Source organism: Nerophis lumbriciformis, linkage group LG25 (assembly GCF_033978685.3).
Source record: "Nerophis lumbriciformis linkage group LG25, RoL_Nlum_v2.1, whole genome shotgun sequence".
Classification (NCBI taxonomy): domain Eukaryota; kingdom Metazoa; phylum Chordata; class Actinopteri; order Syngnathiformes; family Syngnathidae; genus Nerophis; species Nerophis lumbriciformis.
Window position 1 is genome coordinate 38,025,320 of NC_084572.2, and position 27,935 is coordinate 38,053,254.

At 41.8% G+C, this 27,935-nt stretch overlaps 1 protein-coding gene and 1 non-coding gene across 3 annotated transcripts; both read right to left on the reverse strand.

Moving 5' to 3' along the window:
- Positions 1 to 7,165: 7,165 nt before the first annotated feature.
- On the reverse strand, positions 7,166 to 7,284 carry LOC133622133 (5S ribosomal RNA). The gene has a single exon (XR_009817744.1). It is a non-coding gene; the product is annotated as a 5S ribosomal RNA (ribosomal RNA).
- Positions 7,285 to 8,075: 791 nt separating this feature from the next.
- On the reverse strand, positions 8,076 to 27,906 carry rpl9 (ribosomal protein L9). 2 transcript variants are annotated; one of them, XM_061984610.1, is made up of 8 exons: positions 27,807 to 27,906; positions 27,197 to 27,243; positions 27,013 to 27,128; positions 22,871 to 22,966; positions 22,564 to 22,696; positions 16,191 to 16,271; positions 10,857 to 10,983; positions 8,076 to 8,254 (listed from the first exon to the last, which is right to left on the reverse strand). In XM_061984610.1, the coding sequence occupies exons 2-7, from the start codon at positions 27,240 to 27,242 to the stop codon at positions 10,877 to 10,879; spliced, it is 579 nt and encodes a 192-aa protein (XP_061840594.1). In that variant the 5' UTR covers position 27,243; positions 27,807 to 27,906; the 3' UTR covers positions 8,076 to 8,254; positions 10,857 to 10,876. The 2 variants fall into 2 exon arrangements, with proteins under 2 accessions (XP_061840594.1, XP_061840593.1); XM_061984609.1 differs by having other exon boundaries at positions 27,750 to 27,818.
- Positions 27,907 to 27,935: the final 29 nt, after the last annotated feature.

Genomic DNA, 27,935 nt, shown 5'->3' on the forward strand with positions numbered 1-27,935 from the left:
CGCTACTAATTTTTATCGATCTGTTAATGCACGCTTTGTTTGTTTTGGTCTGTCAGACAGACCTTCAAAGGGCCTGCGTTACTGGTGACGTTTCACTCCGTTCCACCAATAAAATGCAGTCACTAGTGACGTTTGACTTCGTTCCACCAATCAGATGCAGTCACTGGTGACGTTGGACCTCGGATTCAGGAGGAACAGTGTGGTTTTCGTCCTGGTCGTGGAACTGTGGACCAGCTCTATACTCTCGGCAGGGTCCTTGAGGGTGCATGGGAGTTTGCCCAACCAGTCTACATGTGCTTTGTGGACTTTGGAGAAGGCATTCGACCGTGTCCCTCGGGAAGTCCTGTGGGGAGTGCTCAGAGAGTATGGGGTTTCGGACTGTCTGATTGTGGCGGTCCGCTCCCTGTATGATCAGTGTCAGAGCTTGGTTCGCATTGCCGGCAGTAAGTCGGACACGTTTCCGGTGAGGGTTGGACTCCGCCAAGGCTGCCCTTTGTCACCGATTCTGTTCATAACTTTTATGGACAGAATTTCTAGGCGCAGTCAAGGCGTTGAGGGTATCTGGTTTGGTGGCTGCAGGATTAGGTCTCTGCTTTTTGCAGATGATTTGGTCCTGATGGCTTCATCTGGCCAGGATCTTCAGCTCTCACTGGATCGGTTCGCAGCTGAGTGTGAAGCGACTGGGATGAGAATCAGCACCTCCAAGTCCGAGTCCATGGTTCTCGCCCGGAAAAGGGTGGAGTGCCATCTCCGGGTTGGGGAGGAGATCTTGCCCCAAGTGGAGGAGTTCAAGTACCTCGGAGTCTTGTTCACGAGTGAGGGAAGAGTGGATCGTGAGATCGACAGGCGGATCGGTGCGGCGTCTTCAGTAATGCGGACGCTGTATCGATCCGTTGTGGTGAAGAAGGAGCTGAGCCGGAAGGCAAAGCTCTCAATTTACCGGTCGATCTACGTTCCCATCCTCACCTATGGTCATGAGCTTTGGGTTATGACTGAAAGGACAAGATCACGGGTACAAGCGGCCGAAATGAGTTTCCTCCGCCGGGTGGCGGGGCTCTCCCTTAGAGATAGGGTGAGAAGCTCTGTCATCCGGGGGGAGCTCAAAGTAAAGCCGCTGCTCCTCCGCATCGAGAGGAGCCAGATGAGGTGGTTCGGGCATCTGGTCAGGATGCCACCCGAGCGCCTCCCTAAGGAGGTGTTTAGGGCATGTCCGACCGGTAGGAGGCCACGAGGAAGACCCAGGACACGTTGGGAAGACTATGTCTCCCGGCTGGCCTGGGAACGCCTCGGGATCCCCCGGGAGGAGCTGGACGAAGTGGCTGGGGAGAGGGAAGTCTGGGCTTCCCTGCTTAGGCTGCTGCCCCCGCGACCCGACCTCGGATAAGCGGAAGAAGATGGATGGATGGATGGATGGATCCCGTCAAAAGCCTAAAGACTGACTGCACAGTTCCTGTCTTCACAATAAAAGTGCCGCTCCATCGCGCCTGCGCTTTCAAAATAAGAGTCTCCGAAAGCCAGCGCAAACAAGCTAGCAAGCTACGGAATTTGCCGCCAATGTATATCTTGTAAAGTGTGTGAAAACGAATATGGAAGCTGGACAAATAAGATACCAAAAACCAACCACTTTCATGTGGTATTAGACAGAAAGGAGGAACTTTTTTTCTCCTCCATTTGAAAACGTGGATGTTATCATCACTACTGTCTGATTACAATCAATGCAAGTCATCAGAATCAGGTAATACACCAACTTATATTCTTGTCTTCATGAAAGAAAGGAATCTATATGTGTTAAACATGCATGTATGTTCATTAAAACACCTTTAACATGTAAACAAAAACGGCAAAATAAATAAATATAAATGATATACTGTATATATCAATGTATGTGTATATATGTATATATATATATATATATATATATATATATGATATGTGTGTGTATGTTACTCATCAGTTACTCAGTACTTGAGTAGTTTTTTCACAACATACTTTTTACTTTTACTCAAGTAAATATTTGGGTGACTACTCCTTACTTTTACTTGAGTAATAAATCTCTAAAGTAACAGTACTCTTACTTGAGTACAATTTCTGGCTACTCTACCCACCTCTGGTGAGCAAACGCAAAAACTCCCTGAGCATTCAGTGGAGTCCATGTGAGCAACTTTAGACGTGCACACTGTGGCTACACCAGCAGCACACCTGTCCCAAACCTGACTAAATAACAAGTTCAATCTCCATCCATCCATCCATTTTCTACCGCTTGTCTCTTTCGGGGTGGCAGGAGCCTATCTCAGCTGCATTCGGGCGGAAGGCAGGGTACACCCTGGACAAGTCCACCCCTCATCACAGGGCCAACACAGATACACAGACAACATTCTCTTATTATTATAATCAAATGACAGCAGTCATTTCCATTTCTAATATAAGTGTTTAGGCCCACTTACAATGACAATAACAACAAATATTGTTTTTCATGAACTGTGTACTTGTATTGTTTGTCTGGGTGGAGGTCCTGCTTTGGAAATAGTTTGTACCCCTTTCATTTAGTTCCCATTAAAACATTCACATGTTGCACAATGAGATGTAAGCAGGGGATCATGTGTACATTCCTGCAACTTCCTGTTTGTAAAAAAATATATTTTTATTAGTATTTATTTAATATACTAACATCATTTCATGATTAATGTTTATAAATTAAGATTCCTGATAAATGACACTAGAATAAGCACACATCCATCCATCTTCTTCCGCTTATCCGAGGTCGAGTCGCGGGGGCAGCAGCCTAAGCAGGGAAGCCCAGACTTCCCTCTCCCCAGCCACTTCGTCCAGCTCCTCCCGGGGGATCCCGAGGCGTTCCCAGGCCAGCCGGGAGACATAGTCTTCCCAACGTGTCCTGGGTCTTCCCCGTGGCCTCCTACCGGTCGGACATGCCCTAAACACCTCCTTAGGGAGGCGCTCGGGTGGCATCCTGACCAGATGCCCGAACCACCTCATCTGGCTCCTCTCGATGCAGAGGAGCAGCGGCTTTACTTTGAGCTCCCCCCGGATGACAGAGCTTCTCACCCTATCTCTAAGGGAGAGCCCCGCCACCCGGCGGAGGAAACTCATTTCGGCCGCTTGTACCCGTGATCTTGTCCTTTCGGTCATAACCCAAAGCTCATGACCATAGGTGAGGATGGGAACGTAGATCGACCGGTAAATTGAGAGCTTTGCCTTCCGGCTCAGCTCCTTCTTCACCACAACGGATCGATACAGCGTCCGCATTACTGAAGACGCCGCACCGATCCGCCTGTCGATCTCACGATCCACTCTTCCCTCACTCGTGAACAAGACTCCGAGGTACTTGAACTCCTCCACTTGGGGCAAGATCTCCTCCCCAACCCGGAGATGGCACTCCACCCTTTTCCGGGCGAGAACCATGGACTCGGACTTGGAGGTGCTGATTCTCATCCCAGTCGCTTCACACTCAGCTGCGAACCGATCCAGTGAGAGCTGAAGATCCTGGCCAGATGAAGCCATCAGGACCAAATCATCTGCAAAAAGCAGAGACCTAATCCTGCAGCCACCAAACCGGATCCCCTCAACGCCTTGACTGCGCCTAGAAATTCTGTCCATAAAAGTTATGAACAGAATCGGTGACAAAGGGCAGCCTTGGCGGAGTCCAACCCTCACCGGAAACGTGTCCGACTTACTGCCGGCAATGCGAACCAAGCTCTGACACTGATCATACAGGGAGCGGACCGCCACAATCAGACAGTCCGAAACCCCATACTCTCTGAGCACTCCCCACAGGACTTCCCGAGGGACACGGTCGAATGCCTTCTCCAAGTCCACAAAGCACATGTAGACTGGTTGGGCAAACTCCCATGCACCCTCAAGCACACATTTGATTGGTAAATCATAGAGTAACGACCTGGAATTACACTTTATGTGTGGTGTTGGAGTTGTCTGACTTTTTGTGTGGCTGTAAACGCATCACTGGCTAAGTGCCATATGTGCAAGTATTGGCACACGTGAGAAAGAGCGAGTGGCTGCTGTTGATATAACAAAGTTGCTTTTGGTCTGGTTTGTACTGCAGAAAATGACCACTTTTGCTAGATATCATTTTTTTTACTAATGTTTTGGTGATGTGTTTATGGCCGACAATAAAGAGTTTTGCTCAGTAAAGAAAATGCCTGGTTAGGCTTTGTGTATGTAGTGTGTGCCTTTCTTGGTTTACATCTATGCTGTTATTATGCTGTTTGTTACTTATGTACGTTATGTTGCAGCTATTTAAAATAGTTTTGTCAATTTGTTCTGGCCAGAAACAAATTGGCCTTTGTAACATATCTTTGTCTTTGTGTGTTGTATGTAGAGCACATTGCTTAGCAGAGTTGAGTGATGCAAATGCATGTCAAGTTGATCAACAGATTGTATTATTCTCCAGTGCAATAATAGTACTGAAATGAAGGCTAAAAGGGCATTAATGGGAGCTTTAAAAAAAAAAAAAAAAAAAGAAGAAGAAGAAAAAAAGAAGTAACTAAATAGTTACTTTTCACAGTAACGCATTACTTTTTGGTGTAAGTAACTGAGTTAGTAACTGAGTTACTTTTGAAATGAAGTAACTAGTAACTGTAACTAGTTACTGCTCTGCAGTAACTAACCCAACACTGCTGAGGAGACACATTTTTGAAGTGGAATTATTTCCCATTCTTGCTTGATGTACAGCTTAAGTTGTTCAACAGTTTCCCTTCACACATTTTCAATGTCTGGACTACACTCTTTTACTCTTTGGCATTGTCTTGCTGAAATAAGCAGGGGCGTCCATGATAACGTTGCTTGGATGGCAACATATGTTGCTCCAAAAGCTGTATGTACCTTTCAGCATTAATGGTGCCTTCACAGATGTGTAAGTTACCCATGTCTTGGCCACTAATACACCCCCATACCATCACACATGCTGGCTTTTACACTTTCACCCTAGAACAGTCCTAATGGTTCTTTTCCTCTTTGGTCACGACGTCCACAGTTTCCGAAAACAACTTGAAATGTGGACTCGTCAGACCACAGAACACTTTTCCACTTTGCATCAGTCCATCTTAGAGGAGCTCAGGCCCAGCGTTTCTGGGTGTTGTTGATAAATGGCTTTGGCTTTGCATAGTAGAGTTTTAACTTGCACTTACAGATGTAGCGACCGACTGTAGTTACTGACAGTGGTTTTCTGAAGTGCTCCTGAGCCCGTGTGGTGATATCCTTTACACGCTGATGTCGCTTTTTGATGCAGTACCGCCTGAGGGATCCAATGTCACGGCCTTGCCACTTACGTGCAGTGATTTCTCCAGATTCTCTGAACCTTTTGATGATATTACGGAGCGTAGATGGTGAAATCCCTCAATTCCTTGCAATAGCTGCTTGAGAAATGTTGTTCTTAAACAATTTGCTCAGGCATTTGTTGACAAAGTGGCGACCCTCGCCCCCTGTCCTTGTTTGTGAACGACTGAGCATTTCATGCTTTTATACCCAATCATGGCACCCACCTGTTCCCAATTAGCCTGTTCACCTGTGGGATGTTCCAAATAAGTCTTTGATGAGCATTCCTCAACTTTCTCACTCTTTTTTGCCACTTGTGCCAGCTTTTTTGAAACGTGTTGCGGGCATCAAATTCCAAATGAGCTAATATTGGCAAAAAATAACAAAGTTTTCCAGTTGGAACGTTAAATATCTTGTCTTTGCAGTCTATTCAATTGAATATAAGTTGAAAAGGATTTGCAAATCATTTTATTCTGTTTTTATTTATGATTTACACAAAGTGTTTACATCACTGCTTTTATATACATTTGGAATGTAGCTGTTGTACACAATGGAGCCACTAGATGGCAGGCTAGGATCATGTGAGTGCTTTAGTACATATATAGCGAAGAACAAAGCAGCAGGTGTGTGTCATCATAGACATGTTATAAGTAAATGCAGCATTGCCTGCTGTGACGCAAGAAATTGGGCCGCCATCTTGAAGTGGTGATGAGCAGCCTGAACTGACAGTTGACAGGTAGAAAACAAAGATGGTGTTCAGCGTTTTCCTGCTCAAATGAGCGGACTGTTGAAAATAGGAATCAGGGGATTATTTTTCACAAGTAAGATTTAACATTAACGTACTATTGGTTGTATTTTGTGAAAAGAATATTAGCACAGAGTTGAGAAGGAGCAAAGATCTTCAATAGTACTGAAATCGTAGCCGCTAGCAAACAAGAGTATGACCATAATAGAATTGCTTGTCGGTGAAATTAATTACATTTAAAAATGTCATACTTGAATAACAAAGTTGGAATAAATGATGAAGATAAAGATTGTAAAAGCCAACAGGGGTAAAAGTTAGGACTACAGTCCAGATTGTGTAGGGGAGGTAATATATGTTAGCTAACTAGACAATCAGAAGGACAGTGGCTATACAGTATTATACAAGTCTACATTTTGTCTAGCTTTCCATCCCAATTTTTTATGTAGTATATACGCATGTATATATAACCTAATCATATTGTTTCTTCAACTTAAAAATAGCTGACCGTTCCGTTCCCCTTCTCTGGGACTTTATTCCCAGTTTTGATCTCGGACGTCTGGTCACTTATAGCATATAAGAATATTATATTACTGTTAAGCAAACTATGAATAATAAAACATGTGTCCTTTATCATAGCTACACGTATGACAAAAAAGCGTGTGAAAATCAGTGGTATTCAGTGAGGTAAGATGAATTAAATGTCATTGTTCCTGCCAAATGAATTGCACTGAGTGGAGCGGATCACCACTCCAAGATGGCGGCCCCGCGTCTCGTCAGCGCCAGTAGGCAGTAGCGCTCCATGCTGCGTCTACTTATAAGATGTCTATGTGTGTCATTAGCTGATGTCCGACCTGACGGCTTTAAAGACGTTTTGTGAATAATCCAATAGTTGTCCTACATATGTTTGCACGGGAAACATAACACATATCACTCAGTGTTGAACATATTGACGGACTATCAGCGCTCAAAAGTCCTTGATTGGTGAATTTATAACATGACGTGTTTTTGTAGATGGCAAAAAGAGGCCAAAGATGGATAAATATTAGTCATGTTAGGGTCAAATGAAGTGAAAGTGAAATGAAAAGCATTGCTTTTGTAGTGAGAAACAGCGCCCTCTGGCGTGAGTGTAAAAGCTTACAGCACCTGGTATTCCCAGGCGGTCTCCCATCCAAGTACTAACCAGGCCCGACCCTGCTTAGCTTCCGAGATCGGACGAGATCGGGCGTGTTCAGGGTAGTATGGCCGTAAGCCGAACAAAGCTGCAAAAGCAACCTTTTTAAATGGAACTCTTACAGACGAGGTGGGACAAAATGACTATTTGTCTTCCAGCCTGGCGCGCATGCGTACACTAATGTGCTTGTTCTGGCTGTGTGATTGTTGTCTTCCTTTGCTACGGCGGTCAAGTTGCATTCACGGTGGATATTTGCCTCCGGAGCTCCAGCGGAAGCTCCCCCTCACTGTGCCCACACTGCTCTCTCATGCTGCGGGGAGATTGCAGGAGAGGTGCCGCTCTCAACTCGGCTTCATGCTTAGGGACCGTCAACAAATTACTCTTGTCTTGACAAATCCACATCTTCTACATCAAAACACTGATTCATCTAAAAGAAGCTCAAATAAACAATCCTACCTTTTTTACCTATTTAGGAGATCGTCTGGCCATAATCTGATTGGTCAAAGGCCCCTCACATGACGACAGGGCCCAACTTGGAAAGTGGGTTGTCCATACTCTCCATCCATGGCTCTGGTACACAGCTGATATCATTAGTCTACATGTGTCTGCTACGTAATACACAATAATATTGTCTCCTCCTGTATTTTAGAGGACGGCGTGGCGAAGTTGGTAGAGTGGCCATGCCAGCAATCGGAGGGTTGCTGGTTACTGGGGTTCCATCCTCGTCACGTCCGTTGTGTCCTTGAGCAAGACACTTCACCCTTGCTCCTGATGCCTTGCATGGCAGCTCTCGCCATCAGTGTGTGAATGTGGAAATACTGTCAAAGCGCTTTGAGTACCTTGAAGGTAGAAAAGCGCTATACAAGTATAACCCATTTATCATTATTTATTTATTTGATTCTCAAAATTATTTCAGCAAATCAAACACTAAGAAATTACGTAAACTTTTTATTGGTCAAAACAGAACATGATCAATTCTTCAGCATTTGGTGGTTTTCTTGCCGACATGGATGAAATGAGGAAGTTTCGGGTGTTTGTCGTCATGGCAACTGAAACAAAGTAAAAGAAATCAACATTATATAAAAGCACTAGAAGATGTGTCCAACACACCTCATGTAGTGTATGAACTGACCTGAAAGAGGCAGCAATGAGCTACAGAGTATCCAAAACTAAAGGCTAACTGTTAGCTTATTTATTTATGTAAGCTTATTTATTGCAGAGGAAATGACATGGAAACAGGCTGCGCTGTGTCTGTCTTAAATAAGCCATCCTTACATTAAGCATCAACTGGTAACATCATTGTGAGGTAAAGACATCCGGTGGAAATATAAAACACGCCAACATGAATTAGTTATTAAGAAATGAGAATTTAATTAGGTTGTGTTGCCTTTAAGTTCTTGTATTTTCCGCTCAATGATTAATTTAAATGTGAAAGAAGATTCACAAAGCAAATGTATACATCCTGTGTACCGTATTTTCCGCACTATTAGCCGCACCTAAAAACCACAAATTTTCTCAAAAGCTGACAGTGCGCCTTTTAACCCGGTGCGCTTTATATATGGATAAATATTAAGATTCATTTTCATAAAGTTTCGATCTCGCAACTTCGGTAAACAGCCGCCATCTTTTTTCCCGGTAGAACAGGAAGCGCTTCTTCTTCTACGCAAGCAACCGCCAAGGTAAGCACCCGCCCCCATAGAACAGGAAGCGCTTCTTCTTCTACTGTAAGCAACCACCCGCCCGCGTAGAAGAAGAAAAAGCGCGCGGATATCACCGTACGTTTCATTTCCTTTGTGTGTTTACATCTGTAAAGACCACAAAATGGCTCCTACTAAGCGACAAGGATCCGGTTCATGAAAAGACGCAATCTCTCCATCCGCACACGGATTACTACCGTATTTCACAGCAACTGATATTCCTGTGAACCGCACTGTGGAACGGGAGCACGTACGGTGAATATTCGCACCACAGGGAATGAGAAGTCATCCTTCACTGTGGTTCTAGCTTGCCATGCTAATGAAACTTCCACCCATGGTGATATTCAAAAGGAAGACCTTGCCAAAAGAGACCTTTCCAGCCGGCGTCATCATAAAAGCTAACTCGAAGGGATGGATGAAGAAAAGATGAGCGAGTGGTTAAGGTAAGTTTAAGTTTACGCGAAGAGGCCGGGTGGCTTTTTTCACGCAGCTCTGTCCATGTTGATATACGTATGTTTGTGATTGCACATTTGCGTACATTTTGGGAGTGAACAGATTTGTTAGAACGCTGGTTTTTAATATATTATTAAAGTTTGACTGACCTATCTGACTGTTTTTTTGACATTCCTTTAGCGCAGTTAGATGCGGCTTATAACACAGGGCGGCTTATAGGTGGACAAAGTTTTGAAATATGCCGTTCATTGAAGGCGCGGCTTTTAACCCAGGGCGCCTTATAGTGCGGAAAATACGGTAAGTTGCTACTGTGGCGGAAGTATGGCGTCACATTAGTGCCAAAAATCCGAGCGCATAAAAACTGTTATCGCGCACTGATTCTCCACTTTGTGCGCGCGCGACACCCTTTTGCGCGCGCGCGGTGCCTTTCTGCTCGCTCTCTGTGTACTCCTGGCATCTCTCCTCGCGCTGTCATGTTTCTTTTTGGCACTTTGCTTAGACGGCCCCTTCTTTCTGATTGGTCAGGCGAAAAACGCTGAAAAATGCTCAGAGCCAATCAGAAGTATAGCAGGGCGGGTCATCGTCAATATGTATCAAGATTTACGGAGGAAGAAGTAGATAAAAAAATGTCGCGCGCTGATGAAGGTTATTTCATACCACATAAACACAATACAGGGTAATACAAACTGTGACCCAAATAAATAATAAGACAACACCATAATCACATCTTTCAGCCAGAACTGGTCCATAGAAATAACATTATTTTATATTTTCACTTCTTCTTGAACATTTGTTTTCTAATTTATGGAATTTCTTTTGATTCAGCCATAAAATTAATGAAATCATCTTTGAATTTTGTTTTTAAAATGTTAAAAATAGCCTTTTAATAATGTATTCTGAAACAGTTTAAAATAATCAGAGAACTGACTAACACTGACCCTACACAACTATGTTGCACAATTAAGTCTTTTTTTTTTTAAAGCGAAAGAGGTAATTTCAACAGGTACAGCATCCTATGTCATATCTACATGTAATAAGATTTGTAACAAGGCAAACCGTTTGTAAATTGGTCGGAAATCGAGCAAGTTATGGTAATTTAATTAGTACATGTACCATTGACATCAATGTAATGATTGAGGCTAGATGTCCGAGGTAAGATGGCTACAACGTTGCTACGCTGGAGAATGATTGGTCATATGAAAAATGCTCACAGCCAATCAGAAAGGAGGGGCCGTCTAAGCATACCCGCCCCCAAAGTGCCAAAAAGAAACATGACAGCGCGAGGAGAGATGCCAGGAGTACACAGAGAGCGCGCAGAAAGGCATCGCGCGCGCAAAATGGCACCGCGCGCGCGCAAAACGGTGTCTCGCGCGCGCACGAAGTGGAGAATCAGCGCGATAACAGTTTTTATGCGCTCTGATTTTTGGCACTAATGTGACGCCATACGGAAGAGCTAGAAATTACAACAGTCACAATTTGGCTGTTTTTTTCTTCTTCTTACCTTAAGTGCAGATGCAAATTTCACTGATCTGCTTCCAAAACTGTGCCCTTCTCGGATACGTAAATACCATCCAAGAACTTCCTGATATCCTTATTCTTGACTGTGGTGGCTTGCTGGATGAGTGCAGCTGGAAGACAGAAATGAAGAGTGAAAAGCAGCACACATCACAGAGATGCTACAGGCGCTTCAATGTCATCATTTTCAAACTAGAGCACAATGGGAGGGACTAAAACATTTCAACAAGAGGCACAACAGCTTGAAATGACCTCCTCCTCAACAGTTATGGCAACAGGTCAAATGGATTCTAAGTACTAAAGCTGAGCGTTAAGTCTGCTGTAAACTGAAAACGCCGCATGATGAACTCAAGAAAGTCAGTTTTTAGTACCGTATTTTCCGCACTATTAGCCGCACCTAAAAACCACAAATTTACTCAAAAGCTGACAGTGCGGCTTATAACCCGGTGCGCTTTATATATGGATTAATATTAAGATTCATTTTCATAAAGTTTCGGTCTCGCAACTACGGTAAACAGCCGCCATCTTTTTTCCCCGTAGAAGAGGAAGTGCTTCTTCTTCTACGCAAGCAACCGCCAAGGTAAGCACCCGCCCCCATAGAAGAGGAAGCGCTTCTTCTTCTACTGTAAGCAACCACCCGCCCCCGTAGAAGAAGAAGAAGCGCGCGGATATTACGTTTCATTTCCTTTGTGTGTTTACATCTGTAAAGACCACAAAATGGCTCCTACTAAGCGACAGGTTTCCGGTTCATGAAAAGACGCAATCTCTCCATCCGCACACGGACTACTATTTCACAGCAACTGCCTAAAGACTTTCAAGAAAAGCTGGCTACTTTCCGTGCATATTGTAAAAACAAGATAGCTGAAAAAAAGATCCGGCCAGAGAACATTATCAACATGGACGAGGTTCCACTGACTTTTGATATTCCTGTGAACCGCACTGTGGATACAACGGGAGCACGTACGGTGAATATTCGCACCACAGGGAATGAGAAGTCATCCTTCACTGTGGTTCTAGCTTGCCATGCTAATGGCCAGAAACTTCCACCCATGGTGATATTCAAAAGGAAGACCTTGCCAAAAGAGACCTTTCCAGCCGGCGTCATCATAAAAGCTAACTCGAAGGGATGGATGGATGAAGAAAAGATGAGCGAGTGGTTAAGGTAAGTTTACGCGAAGAGGCCGGGTGGCTTTTTTCACGCAGCTCCGTCCATGTTGATATACGACTCCATGCGCGCCCACATCACGCTGGTTTTTAATATATTATTAAAGTTTGACTGACCTATCTGACTGTTTTTTTGACATTCCTTTAGCGCAGTTAGATGCGGCTTATAACACGGGGCGGCTTATAGGTGGACAAAGTTTTGAAATATGCCGTTCATTGAAGGCGCGGCTTATAACCCAGGGCGGCTTATGGTGCGGAAAATACGGTAGTCATTCAAATGATATCACAATGGGCAACACAACCGTATCACTGTTGATGGTATCATAGCAGAGTGTGACAGTTAACTATTCTCAAACTAAATTCCAACAGTGAATATATAAAATCAATATGAATGTCTCAATGGCACACAATTTCAAATCAAACATTTAAACCAGGGGTGCTCATTACGTCGATCGCGATCTACCGGTCGATCATGGAGGGTGTGTCAGTCGATCACCAGCCAGGCATTAAAAAAATAGTCCTAAAAATGAGCGATCATAAATCTTCACTATGACGTCACTTTCGTCACTTGATTGACATTCACGGCACCCGAGGGTCTTCTGAGATGACGCTGGCTGCTGCCAGCTCATTAAAATTACCGACTGGAAGGCGAGAAACACTTTATTTCAACAGACTCTGGCGCCGTACCTGTCGTCAAAACTCCAAAGACCGACTGCACAGTTGCACAGTTGCGCTAACAAAACGAGTCTCAGAAAGCTGGCGTGCACAAGCTAGCAAGCTACGGAGTTTCCCGACAATGTATTCCTTGTAAAGTGTATACAAAGGAGTACGGAAGCTGGACAAATAAGATGCCAAAAACCAACCACTTTCATGTGGTATTGGACAGAAAGGAGGATTTTTTTCTCCTCCATTCGAAAATGCGGACGTTTTTAGCCCCACTGTCTGATTCCAATCAATACAAGTCATCAGAATCAGGTAATACACCAATTTATATTCTTGTCTTCATGAAAGAAAGGAATCTATGTGTTAAACATGCTTGTATTATCATTAAACACCTTTAACTTGTTAACAATATTAACTATATGTGTTAAACATGCTTGTATTATCTTTAAACACCTTTAACTTATTAATAATATTAACTATATGTATTAAACATGCTTGTATTATCATTAAACACCTTTAACTTGTTAACAATATTAACTATATGTATTAAACATGCTTGCATTATCTTTAAACACCTTTAACTTGTTAACAATATTAACTATATGTATTAAACATTCTTGTATTATCATTAAACACCTTTAACTTATTAACAATATTAACTGTGTGTTAAACAGGATTGCATTATCATTAAACACCTTTAACTTATTAACAAAAACATATATTTCATAAATAAGTAAATATAAATGATATATATGAATGAGGTAGATCCCCACGACTTGATCAATTGAAAAGTAGCTCGCCTGCAGAAAAAGTGTGAGCACCTCTGATTTAAACAGACTCGGGCAAATTTGGGCCAAACAAATATCTTGTAAAATGGTCTTTTAAAAGCCTTTTCGGTTAATAACTTTTAAATACTTTTGTCATCAACGTGTACATTTAGCCACTTAGATGACTGCTGGATATGAGACAGAGCTTTATATTGAACAAACAGAGCTGGGCCACATGGGAAAAAAAACAAAAAACAAGTTCACAATATTTTTTCATATCAGTTGATATATTTATCACAATATAAATAAAATCACTATTTCTCCTGTTTGAATATTAAAGGGGAACTGCACTTTTTTTTAAGAATTTTGCCTATCGTTCACAATCATTATGAAAGACATGACGAAGGGATTTTTGAGTGCATTCTAAATATTAAATAAAATGGATCAAAAGTCCACTTCCAATGGAGCTGTTCTATTCTGCCTATAAACATCCAAACACCTCCATCAGGGTTTTATCTACATGATGTAAGTATATATATGTAATGTAGTAACAGGCCCATATACAGTAATATTTACGTATTTTAAATCATACGTGACGCATTCATTTCAAAACCCATCACGACATGTGATGTTTTTTCTTCACCGATTACTCACTGCAGATTTTCTGAGAGGCAACAAACATAATAAAACATCATTTACTGTACAATGTCGCCTGTCATTAAAATGCCGACTGCTGGGATGTTCATATATTCCCATTTTGATGAAAAATGTCTCATAATCCCAGCAAAAAAAGGATGTGTGGTGGGGAATAGGGATGTCCCGATCCGATATTTGGATCGGATCGGCTGCCGATATTTGCCAAAAATTGCGTATCGGCAAGGCATGGGAAAATGCCGATCCAGATCCAGTTTTTTTAAAAACTCCGGTCCGTGTTTTCCAACGCACCGATTTAAATAATACATTCCATACTTTTCTGCTGCTCCGTAATTTCCGTTCCGCATTTTCCAGCACACCTTCAACACATCCACAATTCTCACGCAGTTGCTTTTAGCTGCTGGCATTAAACGACAGGCTCTTCTCACACTTTCCTGTGTCTCCCTCTCACAGACAGACAAGCGCACCTTCTTACACACGTCACATACTGTCACGACATACGTCACATAAGTATACGTCCTCTCCCAGCAGAGAGGTAGCAGCATGGCTAACGTTAGCTGTGATGCTAGCGCAGCCGTGCGAGCAACGCTCCCTCTAAGGTGCTCGCATATCAAACTCTTTTGGCTGTCTTTTTGACACTTACATCCGGCGCCCCCCTCCACACCCTGGATTATAAATAATGTAAACAATTCAATGTGATTATTTGGTGTGATGACTGTATTATGATGATAGTATATATCTGATAGTATATATCTGTATCATGAATCAATTTAAGTGGACCCCGACTTAAACAAGTTGAAAAACTTATTGGGGTGTTACCATTTAGTGGTCAATTGTACGGAATATGTACTTCACTGTGCAACCTACTAATAAAAGTGTCAATCAATCAATCAAAACACATAGAATCATCATACTGCTGTGATTATATGCATCAAGTGTTCATTCAAGGCTAAGGCAAAATATCCAGATATATATTGTGTATCGCAATATGGCCTTAAAATATCGCAATATTTAAAAAAGGCCATATCGCCCAGCCCTAGTTCAATGATGCCATTTCTGTTTGTCATGTATAATTTTGTCTATTTTGTGTTTATCCTTGAATAAACAGGTCAGTTTCTTGTTACCAACCATTGTGTATTATTCAAACTCCCCTAATTCAGCTGGCTAGTTATCAAGAGTACTAAAACCCTTTTCAACATGATTCTGACAACTAAGTAGGCTAAATAACTTTAAACTTTAATACATGCTCGGATAGGCCAGTATCGGTCAGTATCGGTATCGGTCAGTATCGGTATCGGATCGGAAATGCAAAAACAATATCGGTATCGGATCGGAAGTGCAAAAACCTGGATCGGGACATCCCTAGTGGGGAACAAGTGCTTTTCGTGTCGTTCTCGCCAGTTCCAGGTCTTAAGTGGCGGTCAGTGTCCCAACTTGTCAGATTATATCACCAGCCACCTTCGGTCCAGGTGAGAGGCGTGATTTATGATCTACAATAAACTTACAGGGAGCAAGTGAGTTATGTAAATATCGGCACACAGGAAGTGATCAGGTGGCTGCTATAGCTTATAATACCAATATCACTCAAACTTGGTTGATATTCAAGTCACCCAATTTAAATGAGTATTGTTAGCACTTTTTGAATGGTTATTTAATGGATTTCTAGGGCAGAATAGTGGAGCTTCCAGCGGACTTTTATTTTATATTTAGAATGCATTAAAAAAATCCTTTAATCGTCATGTCTTTCATAATGGTTGTGAATGATAGGCAATATTCCCAAAAAGGTGCAGTTCCCCTTTAATATTGCTAATAATTGACAGGTTAATTTTGTTTAAAAAATGTATTTTTTGTCAGAGGCTGACCATGACAAATGTTCTGAAGAGCATCCATTGCGGGGGATGGAGTCTATCCCAGCTGCACTGCAAGTACTTTGGATAAAAGGCTCCATGTATCTTACTGTATAATATCACATATACACACACTGCCACTATTATTTGACATGTCATTTTGCTCACAGCTTTGTTATTAATGCTGTTATTGCCCACACACAAGTACAGGATGTAATAACGTACCTGAATTCGACACCAGCTCAATATCGTTGCCCTCCAGCACCAACTCATCCTTCTGGGCTGCGGAGACTATGCAATTCACACCTGCAAAAGAAACAACAGGACAATGTTTGGACTGTGAAGCTACACAGACCACAGCACAGACCTGAGCCACGGCCTAACAATCCAAATGTAGCCATGAACCCAATTTTAAACCCTGAACTGGGGATTGTGATTTAAGTAAATCTTCAGAAAGGTGTTTTTAAAATTCAGCAGCACACACACAGAGTACTTACAAGCAGACAGTGTGTAGACAGAAAAGGGAGAAAGGACGCATTTTGGCTTAAAAACTAACGATAAAGGTGAAGTTATAACACTGAAACAACCTCAGGAAGAGCTGCTTTAGGACATGACTAGCTAGCTAACAGCTAACATATCTGCAGTGTTTTAGCTACCGTATTTTCCGCACTATTAGCCGCACCTAAAAACCACAAATTTACTCAAAAGCTGACAGTGCGGCTTATAACCCGGTGCGCTTCATATATGGATTAATATTAAGATTCATTTTCATAAAGTTTCGGTCTCGCAACTACGGTAAACAGCCGCCATCTTTTTTCCCCGTAGAAGAGGAAGTGCTTCTTCTTCTACGCAAGCAACCGCCAAGGTAAGCACCCGCCCCCATAGAACAGGAAGCGCTTCTTCTTCTACTGTAAGCAACCACCCGCCCGCGTAGAAGAAGAAAAAGCGCGCGGATATTACGTTTCATTTCCTTTGTGTGTTTACATCCGTAAAGACCACAAAATGGCTCCTACTAAGCGACAGGTTTCCGGTTCATGAAAAGACGCAATCTCTCCATCCGCACACGGACTACTATTTCACAGCAACTGCCTAAAGACTTTCAAGAAAAGCTGGCTACTTTCCGTGCATATTGTAAAAACAAGATAGCTGAAAAAAAGATCCGGCCAGAGAACATTATCAACATGGACGAGGTTCCACTGACTTTTGATATTCCTGTGAACCGCACTGTGGATACAACGGGAGCACGTACGGTGAATATTCGCACCACAGGGAATGAGAAGTCATCCTTCACTGTGGTTCTAGCTTGCCATGCTAATGGCCAGAAACTTCCACCCATGGTGATATTCAAAAGGAAGACCTTGCCAAAAGAGACCTTTCCAGCCGGCGTCATCATAAAAGCTAACTCGAAGGGATGGATGGATGAAGAAAAGATGAGCGAGTGGTTAAGATAAGTTTACGCGAAGAGGCCGGGTGGCTTTTTTCACGCAGCTCCGTCCATGTTGATATACGACTCCATGCGCGCCCACATCACGCTGGTTTTTAATATATTATTAAAGTTTGACTGACCTATCTGACTGTTTTTTGACATTCCTTTAGCGCAGTTAGATGCGGCTTATAACACGGGGCGGCTTATAGGTGGACAAAGTTTTGAAATATGCCGTTCATTGAAGGCGCGGCTTATAACCCAGGGCGGCTTATGGTGCGGAAAATACGGTACTTCTAAATCACTAATCCTCGCCTCCGTGGCAACAAAAAAAATACATTTCTTACAAGTATCATCCATGCAGGACAAGGAATAGCAAATATGCTTCACTACACACCGTAGCGTCACAATGTAAACAAAACTCCATGGGTGGATCTACACTGTAATGATACCAAGTACGGGGGCATGTCTAGTCGATACTATGCTAACATAGGGCTGGGCGATAAAACAATAACAATATATATCGTGATAGACATGTGATCAATATCAATAGAAAATGGGGTCGATAGAACGTTCGATAATTTCACTGAGTTCTGTTAGAAAAAAAATAGGAAGAAATGCCGAGCCGGAACCGCACGGCATTCTGGGGGGTGTAGGCAGAGGAAGGGCTTCGGCCTCTCAACCTATCACGGCCGAGCCTGAACCGCAAGGCATTCTGGGAAATGCTAACAGGAAAAAAAAAAGGGAAAAAAAGCAACAACGGCGAGCTGACGACGAGGAGTAAAACACGGAATCAGAGTACCGTATTTTCCGCACTATTAGCCGCACCTAAAAACCACAAATTTTCTCAAAAGCTGACAGTGCGGCTTATAACCCGGTGCGCTTTATATATGGATTAATATTAAGATTCATTTTCATAAAGTTTAGGTCTCGCAACTACGGTAAACAGCCGCCATCTTTTTTCCCCCGTAGAAGAGGAAGCGCTTCTTCTTCTACTGTAAGCAACCACCAAGGTAAGCACCCGCCCCCGTAGAAGAAGAAGCGCGCGGATATTACGTTTCATTTCATTTGTGTGTTTACATCTGTAAAGACCACAAAATGGCTCCTATTAAGAGACACGCATACAACGCAGAATTCAAACTCAAGGCAATAAGTCACGCAGTAGAACACGGAAATAGGGCAGCAGCAAGAGAATTGAACATAAATGGTGCGTAGGTAGAGGAAGCAACAAGATGACCTGCGCCACTAAGACAGGGAGACAGCGCCGGACGACATACGCCAACATCTGCCAGTGGATTGTAAATGCCTGGGCGGATATATCGGTCTCAACTGTGGTCCGAGCTTTCCGGAAGGCAGGATTCACGGAACTGCTGGACAACAACAGCGACACTGACTCTGATGACTTCCACCAGACGGAGCCGGCCATTTTGGATGCCGTATTCGCCCAACTTGTTAATTCAGACACTGAAGAAGAATTCGAGGGATTTATGGATGAGGAATAATTTCAGAAAGTGAGCTTTAAATGTTTATTTTGTGTGTTGTGTGACATTAACGTTCGAGCAACGTTGAGTTATTGATGTTGCTATTGCTCTGCACTAATTTGAGTGTTACTATTTTTGTGATTGCACATTTGCACATTACATTTTGGGGGTGAACAGAGTTGTTAGAACGCTGGTTTGTAATATATTATTAAAGTTTGACTGACCTATCTGACTGTTTTTTTGACATTCCCTTTAGCGCAGCGTAGGCGCGGCTTATAACCCGGGGCGGCTTATAGGTGAACAAAGTTTTGAAATATGCCATTCATTGAAGGTGCGGCTAATAACCCGGGGCGGCTTATAGTGCGGAAAATACGGTAATACTGTCTGCAAACTTTGCAAGGTCGTCGTCCCGACCAAGTCTGAGAACACGACAAACTTATTTTACCACCTGAGCCGCTCTCACCCGCTGGAGTACAGCAGTACCAAACAGCCACAACCATCTACATCAGCCGGTGCAAGTGGAACAGCACCGAAGCGGCAACAACAGACCACCATCGAGAGGTACTCGGCAGCAGTGCCATACGACAAAAATTCAAAACGTTATAAAGAAATAACGGATGCAGTGGTGGATCAATTAGCGAAGGACATGCTACCTACTTATATTTACCGTATTTTCCGCACTATAAGCCGCACCTAAAAACCACACATTTTCACAAAAGCTGACAGTGCGGCTTATAACCCGGTGCGCCTTATATATGGATTAATATAAATATTTATTTTCATAAAGTTTCGGTCTCGCAACTACGGTAAACAGCCGCCATCTTTTTTCCCCGTAGAAGAGGAAGCGTTTCTTCTTCTATGGTAAGCAACCGCCAAGGTAAGCACCCGCCCCCGTAGAAGAGGAAGCGCTTCTTCTTCTACGGTAAGCAACCACCCGCCCCCGTAGAAGAAGAAGCGCGCGGGTATTACGTTTCATTTCCTTTGTGTGTTCCATGTTGATATACGACTCCATGCGCGCCCACATCACAGACGGTGTCAAAAAACAAGTGAAGCACACAAATACAACACTCGCCGTCATTCCGGGTGGATTAACCAAAGAACTCCAACTACTCGATATTGGTGTCAACAGGGCATTTAAAGCACGACTGCGAACGGCGTGGGAACAATGGATGACCGAAGGCGAACACACCTTCACTAAGACAGGGAGACAGCGCCGGACGACATACGCCAACATCTGCCAGTGGATCGTAAATGCCTGGGCGGATATTTCGGTCACAACTGTGGTCCGAGCTTTCCGGAAGGCAATGACTTCGTATTCGCCCAACTTTTTAATTCAGACACCGAAGGAGAAGAATTCGAGGGATTTATGAATGAAGAATAACTTCAGAAAGTGAGCGTTATGTTTATTTTGTGTGTTGTGACATTAACGTTCGAGCAACATTAAGTTATTGATGTTATTGCTCTGCACTATTTTGAATTTTACTATGTTTGTGATTGCACATTTGCACATTACCGTACATTTTGGGAGTGAACAGAGTTGTTAGAACGCTGGTTTTTAATATATTATTAAAGTTTGACTGACCTATCTGACTGTTTTTTTGACATTCCCTTTAGCGCAGTTAGATGCGGCTTATAACACGGGGCGGCTTATAGGTGGACAAAGTTTTGAAATATGCCGTTCATTGAAGGCGCGGCTTATAACCCAGGGCGGCTTATGGTGCGGAAAATACGGTAAAATAAAAGTATTTAAATTCAGTCTTTTTTCTCCTGGTCTTTATTTAGAATAGGTTTTGTTTTTTTTAATCAATAATTATCAATATCGACTGATATGAAACACTTATATCGTGATACATTTTTTAGTCATATCGCCCAACCCTATGCTAACATCGATATTTTTTCGCATCACAAAATCTTTTTTTGCTTTTTTCCATTTATATTATGTTTATAAAGTCAGGAAATACGTCCCTGGACACAGGACTTAAATTATGACCATTGTATCATCCTGTAACTACTTGGTATCGGATGAATACCCAAATTTGTAGTATCATCGAAAACTACCGTATTTTCCGCACTATAAGGCGCACCGGATTATTAGCCGCACCTTCAATGAATGGCATATTTCATAACTTTGTCCACCAATAAGCCGCCCCGGACTATAAGCCGCGCCTACGCTGCGCTAAAGGGAATGTCAAAAAAACAGTCAGATAGGTCAGTCAAACTTTAATAATATATTAAAAACCAGCGTTCTAACAACTCTGTTCACTCCCAAAATGTACGCAAATGTGCAATCACAAACATAGTAAAATTCAAAATAGTGCAGAGCAATAGCAACATAATGTTGCTCGAACGTTAATGTCACAACACACAAAATAAACATAGCGCTCACTTTCTGAAGTTATTCTTCATTCGTAAATCCTTCGTCTTCGGTGTCCGAAGTGAAAAGTTGGGCAAATTTACGATCCACTGGCAGATGTTGGCGTCGTCTGGCGCTGCCTCCTCGTCTTAGTGAAGGTGTGTTCGCCTTCTGTCATCCATTGTTCCCACGCAGTTAGCAGTCTAGCTTCGAATGCCCTGTTGACACCAATATCTAGCGGCTGGAGGTCTTTTGTCAATCCACCCGGAATGACGGCGAGTATTGAATTAAGCGCGTAAGCGTGTCTCTCAATGTGCTGTTATGAGCTAGCAAATATAACAACTACACTACCCAGCATGCAACGATAGTTACGAGCATGCGCGGTAGCCCTGAGAAGCGTTGTATGCTGCCAGTTAGCACGCTGTGAGTAAACGTTGAGAACTCAGTTAACACGCCTCGTCTGCATTATTTATAATTAGACAGACAACACACTTAATAGGAGCCATTTTGGGGTCTTTACATAAACACACAAATGGAAATGAAACGTCACATATCCCAGCATGCACCGCGCGCTTCTTCTACGGGGAAAAAAGATGGCGGCTGTTTACCGTAGTTGCGAGACCTAAACTTTATGAAAATGAATCTTAATATTTATCCATATATAAAGCGCACCGGGTTATAAGGCGCACTGTCAGCTTTTGAGAAAATTTGTGGTTTTTAGGTGCGCCTTATAGTGCGGAAAATACGGTAATGTAAAGTATCAAAGAAGAGATGAATAAGTGATTATTACATTTTAACAGAAGTTTAGATAGAACATGTTAAAACAAAGTAGATATTAACAGTAAAACAAGCAGATGAATAATCCAGTTTCTACCACTTGCCCTTAATAATGTGTACAAAATAATAGGTGTATAAATGACACAATATGTTACTGCAGACTAATTAGGAGTCTTTGTTTGTTTACTTACTACTAAAAGAAAAGGTGTCTCATATGTTCAATATTTTTATTTAAAGACTAAAATGCAAAAATAAACATGTTTAATGTACCCTAAAATGTTTTGTTAAAATACAGCCAATAATGACAATGTTAAATAACTTTGTCCAGCTGTTTACTGACGTATACTATTTATGTTTAGGTAACTTTTCCTGCAACTGAATGTCGGCTCCAAATATCGATTATCGGCCTTCTTGACTACAAATAATAGGTGTTGGTCAAAGAAAAAAAGCTATCGGTCGATCACCAGCCAAAAGCAGGAAAACAAAAGTGCAACATGCAAGCGAAAGAGTTGAAGCTCATGTCCTTCTCAGGAAAGACAAAATGCAAGTCATGTGAACACTCACCTGTCCTCATTTGGACACGACGGATGTACTTCTCACCCAAGAAGTTCCTGATCTCCACCAAGCTGCCGCTATCCTGAACAACGACGTTGATGGGGAAATGGGCATACACGGAACGCATTTTGTACCGGAAACCCTGCAGGGAGACAAGTGGAGACATTTAGGACAACAGGAAGTTGCGTGGGCGGAACATAATATCAAATGAGAACAACTGTCTTGACAGCTTGGTGTTAAAATATTCCTGCTGAGTGAGCTACTAAACAACTATTTGTAATACATTTCATATTTAGCCTAACGATTGTATTCTCACCAGAGTGACTCCCTTGATCATGTTCTGGACGTGACTGCAGATGGTGCGCACTGTTGCCAGCTCCTTCCGGTTCCCCCACCATTTCACTACACGCAGCTGAAAGACAAGAGTCACTTTTAACAAGGTCTCTCCAGGGTTCAACATGTCAAATTTAAGACTTTAAGACCATCTTGAAAATAATTTAAGACCATTTCACGTCCATACGGACAAGGAATACAAGGACAAAGTAAAAATCAGAGGTCCAATTTTAAGTATATGAATTCATACACTGCTCTTTCACATTGGAAAACAAAATGGTTAAACTAACTTGACACACCAGAAGCCTCTCTAGTGTAAACTAATTGGCATACCTGCCAACTTTTGAAATCAGAAAAACCTAGTAGCCAGGGTCCAGGGGCCGCAGGCCCCGGTAGTTCCAGGACAAAGTCCTGGTGGGGGGTTCAGGCTTAGCCCCCTGACGCAAAATGATTATTAGCATTCAGACAGGTTAAAATGTTGCTAAAACCATCACTTTTCTATCAGTCACAGTGACTTTTCAAAACAAAAATATTACAGCAAAAATCATATGGGTTAATTGACATGTTTATTCTGTAAGCTAACTTCAATAGTTTGAAATTATTTTGACAGTTAATGCCAGTTATCCCGTCAACCTTTCACAAGACTTCAATTTGTTAATTGAAAGTATAAACACTTTTTACAGTAAACAAATGGTAAAACAGTACTAAACAATTCCATTAAAAAAAAAATTGGTGTCATTATTAACTTTCTGACCAAGCTTGTATAATCTACTGCCTTGTTCAATTGTAAAAAATATTCTGTGCCTAAAATTCACATTTCTATCACAATTATCATACTGTAAACATGGTAAGCTAACTTCATTAAAATTAATAGTCCTGTCAATAGCATGGAATTACAATTCAAATGTAGTTTTTTTGTAAGCCTTTCAAAAGAATTCAAAATATGAAAAATTGATGAAAATTAATTTAAGCCATCAGACACTTGAAAAGTGGCACATCACATCTCTAATGTAATCATTTGAACTTTTCAACAGAAATAGCACTGCAAAAATATTAAGGACATACTTCTGTATTTTGGTAGTTATGCTGTCAACATTTAACAAGATTTCTTCAACTTGGACTTGAAAGCATAAATAGTATAAACACTTTTAACAGTATAACAGTACTAAACAATTCCAATAGATAACATTGGTGTCATTACCTTTTTGTGGCTAAAATCCAAATTGTATCGCTAGCAACGGCATTAGACTTGTGTTTTTTTGTCCCAACGTGGTCTTTTACATCGCTAATTCCTCCGTGTCCGATCGAAAAATCTTGTCTGCACAAGGTGCAATTCGCGTAGTTTTCACCCTTTTTGGAACGGATAATTATTCCCGGATAGGCTTTTGAATATTCTTCACGGAATGACTGCGGTTTTCTTTTCGGTTTAAGACTCGTTTGCGATTTTTCTCCGGTTGATTCCATGATCGTTCGCTCGTTTGGAAACAATGGCAACTGGTGCCTCGTGCTTGGCAGCGGTGCTATAAATAGCCTCGCGCATGGCATTCGGAATGGCTCGATAGGAAGTTACGGGAAGCAGTGTCGATTGTCATTGTTGTTACGCGATTTCGTGAATAAAAGTTAAAAAAAAAAAAAAAAATTTAATTAATGAAAAACCGTATTTTTTATCACTGCAACCGTAACCCGGAATAGGTTGATGAAAACCGTACTAATTACGGGAAAACCGGAGTAGTTGGCAGGTATGAATTGGAGAAAAAAAAATTAGCAAACATGGGTAACAGCCAATTTTCAGATGTGTGTTTTCTTGCAAAAGGTGCAGTGTGCTTCATATCAGGTGTTTTCATGTAACACCAACATGAGCAATGGTAGAGGAAAGCACAACAATGTATTGTCTGTGAAAGGGACAGTTAGCATCTCTGCTAAAGCTAAATGGTTAACTTTGGTCATGTTTTTTTCAGCTGTCAGAATGCAGCAAAGCGATAAAACATCTACATTACTAATGTATCTGCACAAAGTAGTGAAAAACTGTGTGCAGTCTAAAGAGAAGGACGGTGATTACAGCTTGCAAGCCTCAAACACAATTTGGATGAGAATAATGGAGATACTATTCAAATGTGCTCAGCTCATTTTCTATTAGCAGTGTATGGATACATCTTGACCTGTTTTTTTGAAAACATATTGCTTATTAGTTTTTATTTAGGCATGACAAGATGACATTGGCAAATCTCCATTGCTTTCCTCACCCCATAATAAGATGAGTGTAAACACTTTTAATGATGTTTGCTGTATAAACTTGGAGAATAGATTATGCATGAGAAGCTGACCTGAAATTACTGAAACAAATAATAGAAATAATACAAGAGAATTATGTTTTGTAGTTTTACAGCTGAGTACATTACTAGCACAAAGAGAAATGACCTTGTACTTACTGTATGTAATAGTACGATTTCACTACTAAACATCTCATATTGATCTCCTTCAGCAAGTGGCGCTACTTAACCCACATAACACTCCTTTGGGGGGGGGTTACTTTGTAAAGTTGTGCAAGCGTTAGTGGCGTTTTAGCATCTTCTGACACCGACTTATCCTGGATTTTTGACTTTCACATGATCATTCCAATCACTTTGACCGCCATGTTTACAAACGCTTCCCTCCTCCATGGCTGCACATCTGGGTACTAAACACTTTATACGTTTCCATCCAACCATGCATTAAATTGATGGTTCAGGAGACAAATCGTTGAACTTTTACTTGCCCATCTTATAAGCAAGTCATTTTGCTTTGCTGCTATGCTAACTAAGCTTTCAACACACAGCTGCGCGTGCACAGCAATAGCTGCTGGTGCTCGATACATTCTGACTAGGCAGCAGTTAGTTCTGCACACATAGCGCTCTCAAAAATCGAAAGAATTCAAAGAGAGACTGAAGTTTATGCATGTTTCATACCTGCCAACTTTTGAAATCAGAAAAACCTAGTAGCCAGGGTCCAGGGTGGGGGGTTCAGGCCGACGCAAAATGATTATTAGCATTCAGACAGGTTAAAATGTTGCTAAAACCATCACTTTTCTATCAGTCACAGTGACTTTTCAAAACAAAAATATTACAGCAAAAATCATATGGGTTGATTGACATGTTTATTCTGTAAGCTAACTTCAATAGTTTGAAATTATTTTGACAGTTAATGCCAGTTATCCTGTCAAACTTTCACAAGACTTTACTTGAAAAGTGGCACATCACATCTCTAATGTAATCATTTGAACTTTTCAACAGAAATAGCACTGCAAAAATATTAAGGACATACTTCTGTATTTTGGTAGTTATGCTGTCAACATTTAACAAGATTTCTTCAACTTGGACTTGAAAGCATAAATAGTATAAACACTTTTAACAGTATGTCGTGCTGTGAAATACAGCCGACAGGATTGCGCACCAAACACGAAGCAAGGCCAAAGCGCATGCATGGTGCAGGAGAACAAAGGACTTCTTTCATTTAAGGTTTGTGATAAACCATCAAACTCATTCGTTAAAAGGACTCTATAGTAATATAAAGCGAATTTTTCTGGACATTATCATGCAAGAAAAGTTTATTTTTGGGACCGCGATCACCGCGTAATGATTTTTAAAGGTTGCATTACAAACATTTAACTGTCCCATGTGATCAGCCAGTGCGATTGGAAGTCCATGCTCAATTATTGCCTCCGTAAATAAAACTTCGGCATTTATCACATCCAAAGAATCTGTTTGGGCGACGAAAAACGTTGAAAGTTTTCCACTTGTATCGATAGCAACGGCATTAGACTTGGTTTTTTTTGTCCCAACGTGGTCCTTTACAACGCTAATTCCTCCGTGTCCGATCGAAAAATCTTGTCAGCACAAGGTGCAATTCGAGTAGTTTTCACCCTTTTTTTTTTTTTTTATTTAATGAAAAACCGTATTTTTTATCACTGCAACCGTAACCCGGAATAGGTTGATGAAAACCGTACGAATTACGGGAAAACCGGGGTAGTTGGCAGGTATGCTACAACGAACGAGACACATTTTTTGTCCCGTCTCTAATAATTGTGATCGATAAGCAAAATGTTTTTTAAAAAAAAAGTGCAATTTCTCTTAAAGTCTTCTTTCATACCTTCTTGTTCTTCCTGCCCAAAAGACTGAGGTCCAGGTTGATGTGGCTGAACTCCCTGATGAGTTTGCCGCGGGGACCCTTGACGGTCACTCTGCGCCCCTTCAGCTTCACCTCGACTGCGGGGGGGGGGATGCAGAAGAGGTAAGCAGAGAGAACCAAGACAACCACAACATGTTTTTCTTACCATTGTCGGGGATGTCGACAGTCTGACTGCTGAGAATGGTCTTCATTCTGTCGTTTGGACCAGAAAACTTTGATTAATGAGTGCTCATGTTTTCACTTGTAACCACATTATACATGCGCGAGGGAGCTTTTTTGATTGATTGATTGAAACTTTTTACAGTACATATTCCGTACAATTGACCACTAAATGGTAACACCCCAGTAAGTTTTTCAACTTGTTTAAGTCGGGGTCCACGTTAATCAACTCATGGTACACCTCATCGTATTAGCTCGCTAATGCTCAGCTAGCTAATGTTTCTACACTTAAGTCCGTATTATTCATTTCATTGAACCTCTCATGAAATTATTACCAGCGTAGAACATAATAAATATCTGAAGTTTATTCGTTGCGGTCCACAGCAGCAACAGAGGCCTTTCCAACCCGACCAGGCCTGACCGCTAAAGCCACAATTTAGCCCCTCACGGACATGTTGTTGACAAAATAGTGGCTCCCACTTAAAACGTATTAGTTCCCACATTGAAATAAGCAAGTTAGAAGCAAATGTGATGCGCACTTTTAGCAGATTGACCTAGATTAAGTCCGAGGATGGAACATGTTTTGTTGGCCTCACCTCGCCGGTAGTAGAGGAAAGGAAGGCGGAAGTACGTCACGACGCTGTTGTAGCGTACGTGCGTGACGTCATCAGACATGCTCAATGGAGCTCAGATAAATCACAACCTATTTTAGTTATTTCAAGTTG

Bases quoted from the DNA above. Each gene is read 5' to 3' on its own strand.
- rpl9 (XM_061984610.1), bottom strand. From the start codon at position 27,242: ATGAAGACCATTCTCAGCAGTCAGACTGTCGACATCCCCGACAATG. The intron at 22,967-27,012 runs GTATGAAAGAAG...CTTGTCTTTCAG, and splicing joins TGGGCAGGAAGAACAAGAAG to CTGCGTGTAGTGAAATGGTG. The intron at 10,984-16,190 runs GTACGTTATTAC...TCTGTCTTCCAG, and splicing joins TGAGCTGGTGTCGAATTCAG to CTGCACTCATCCAGCAAGCC.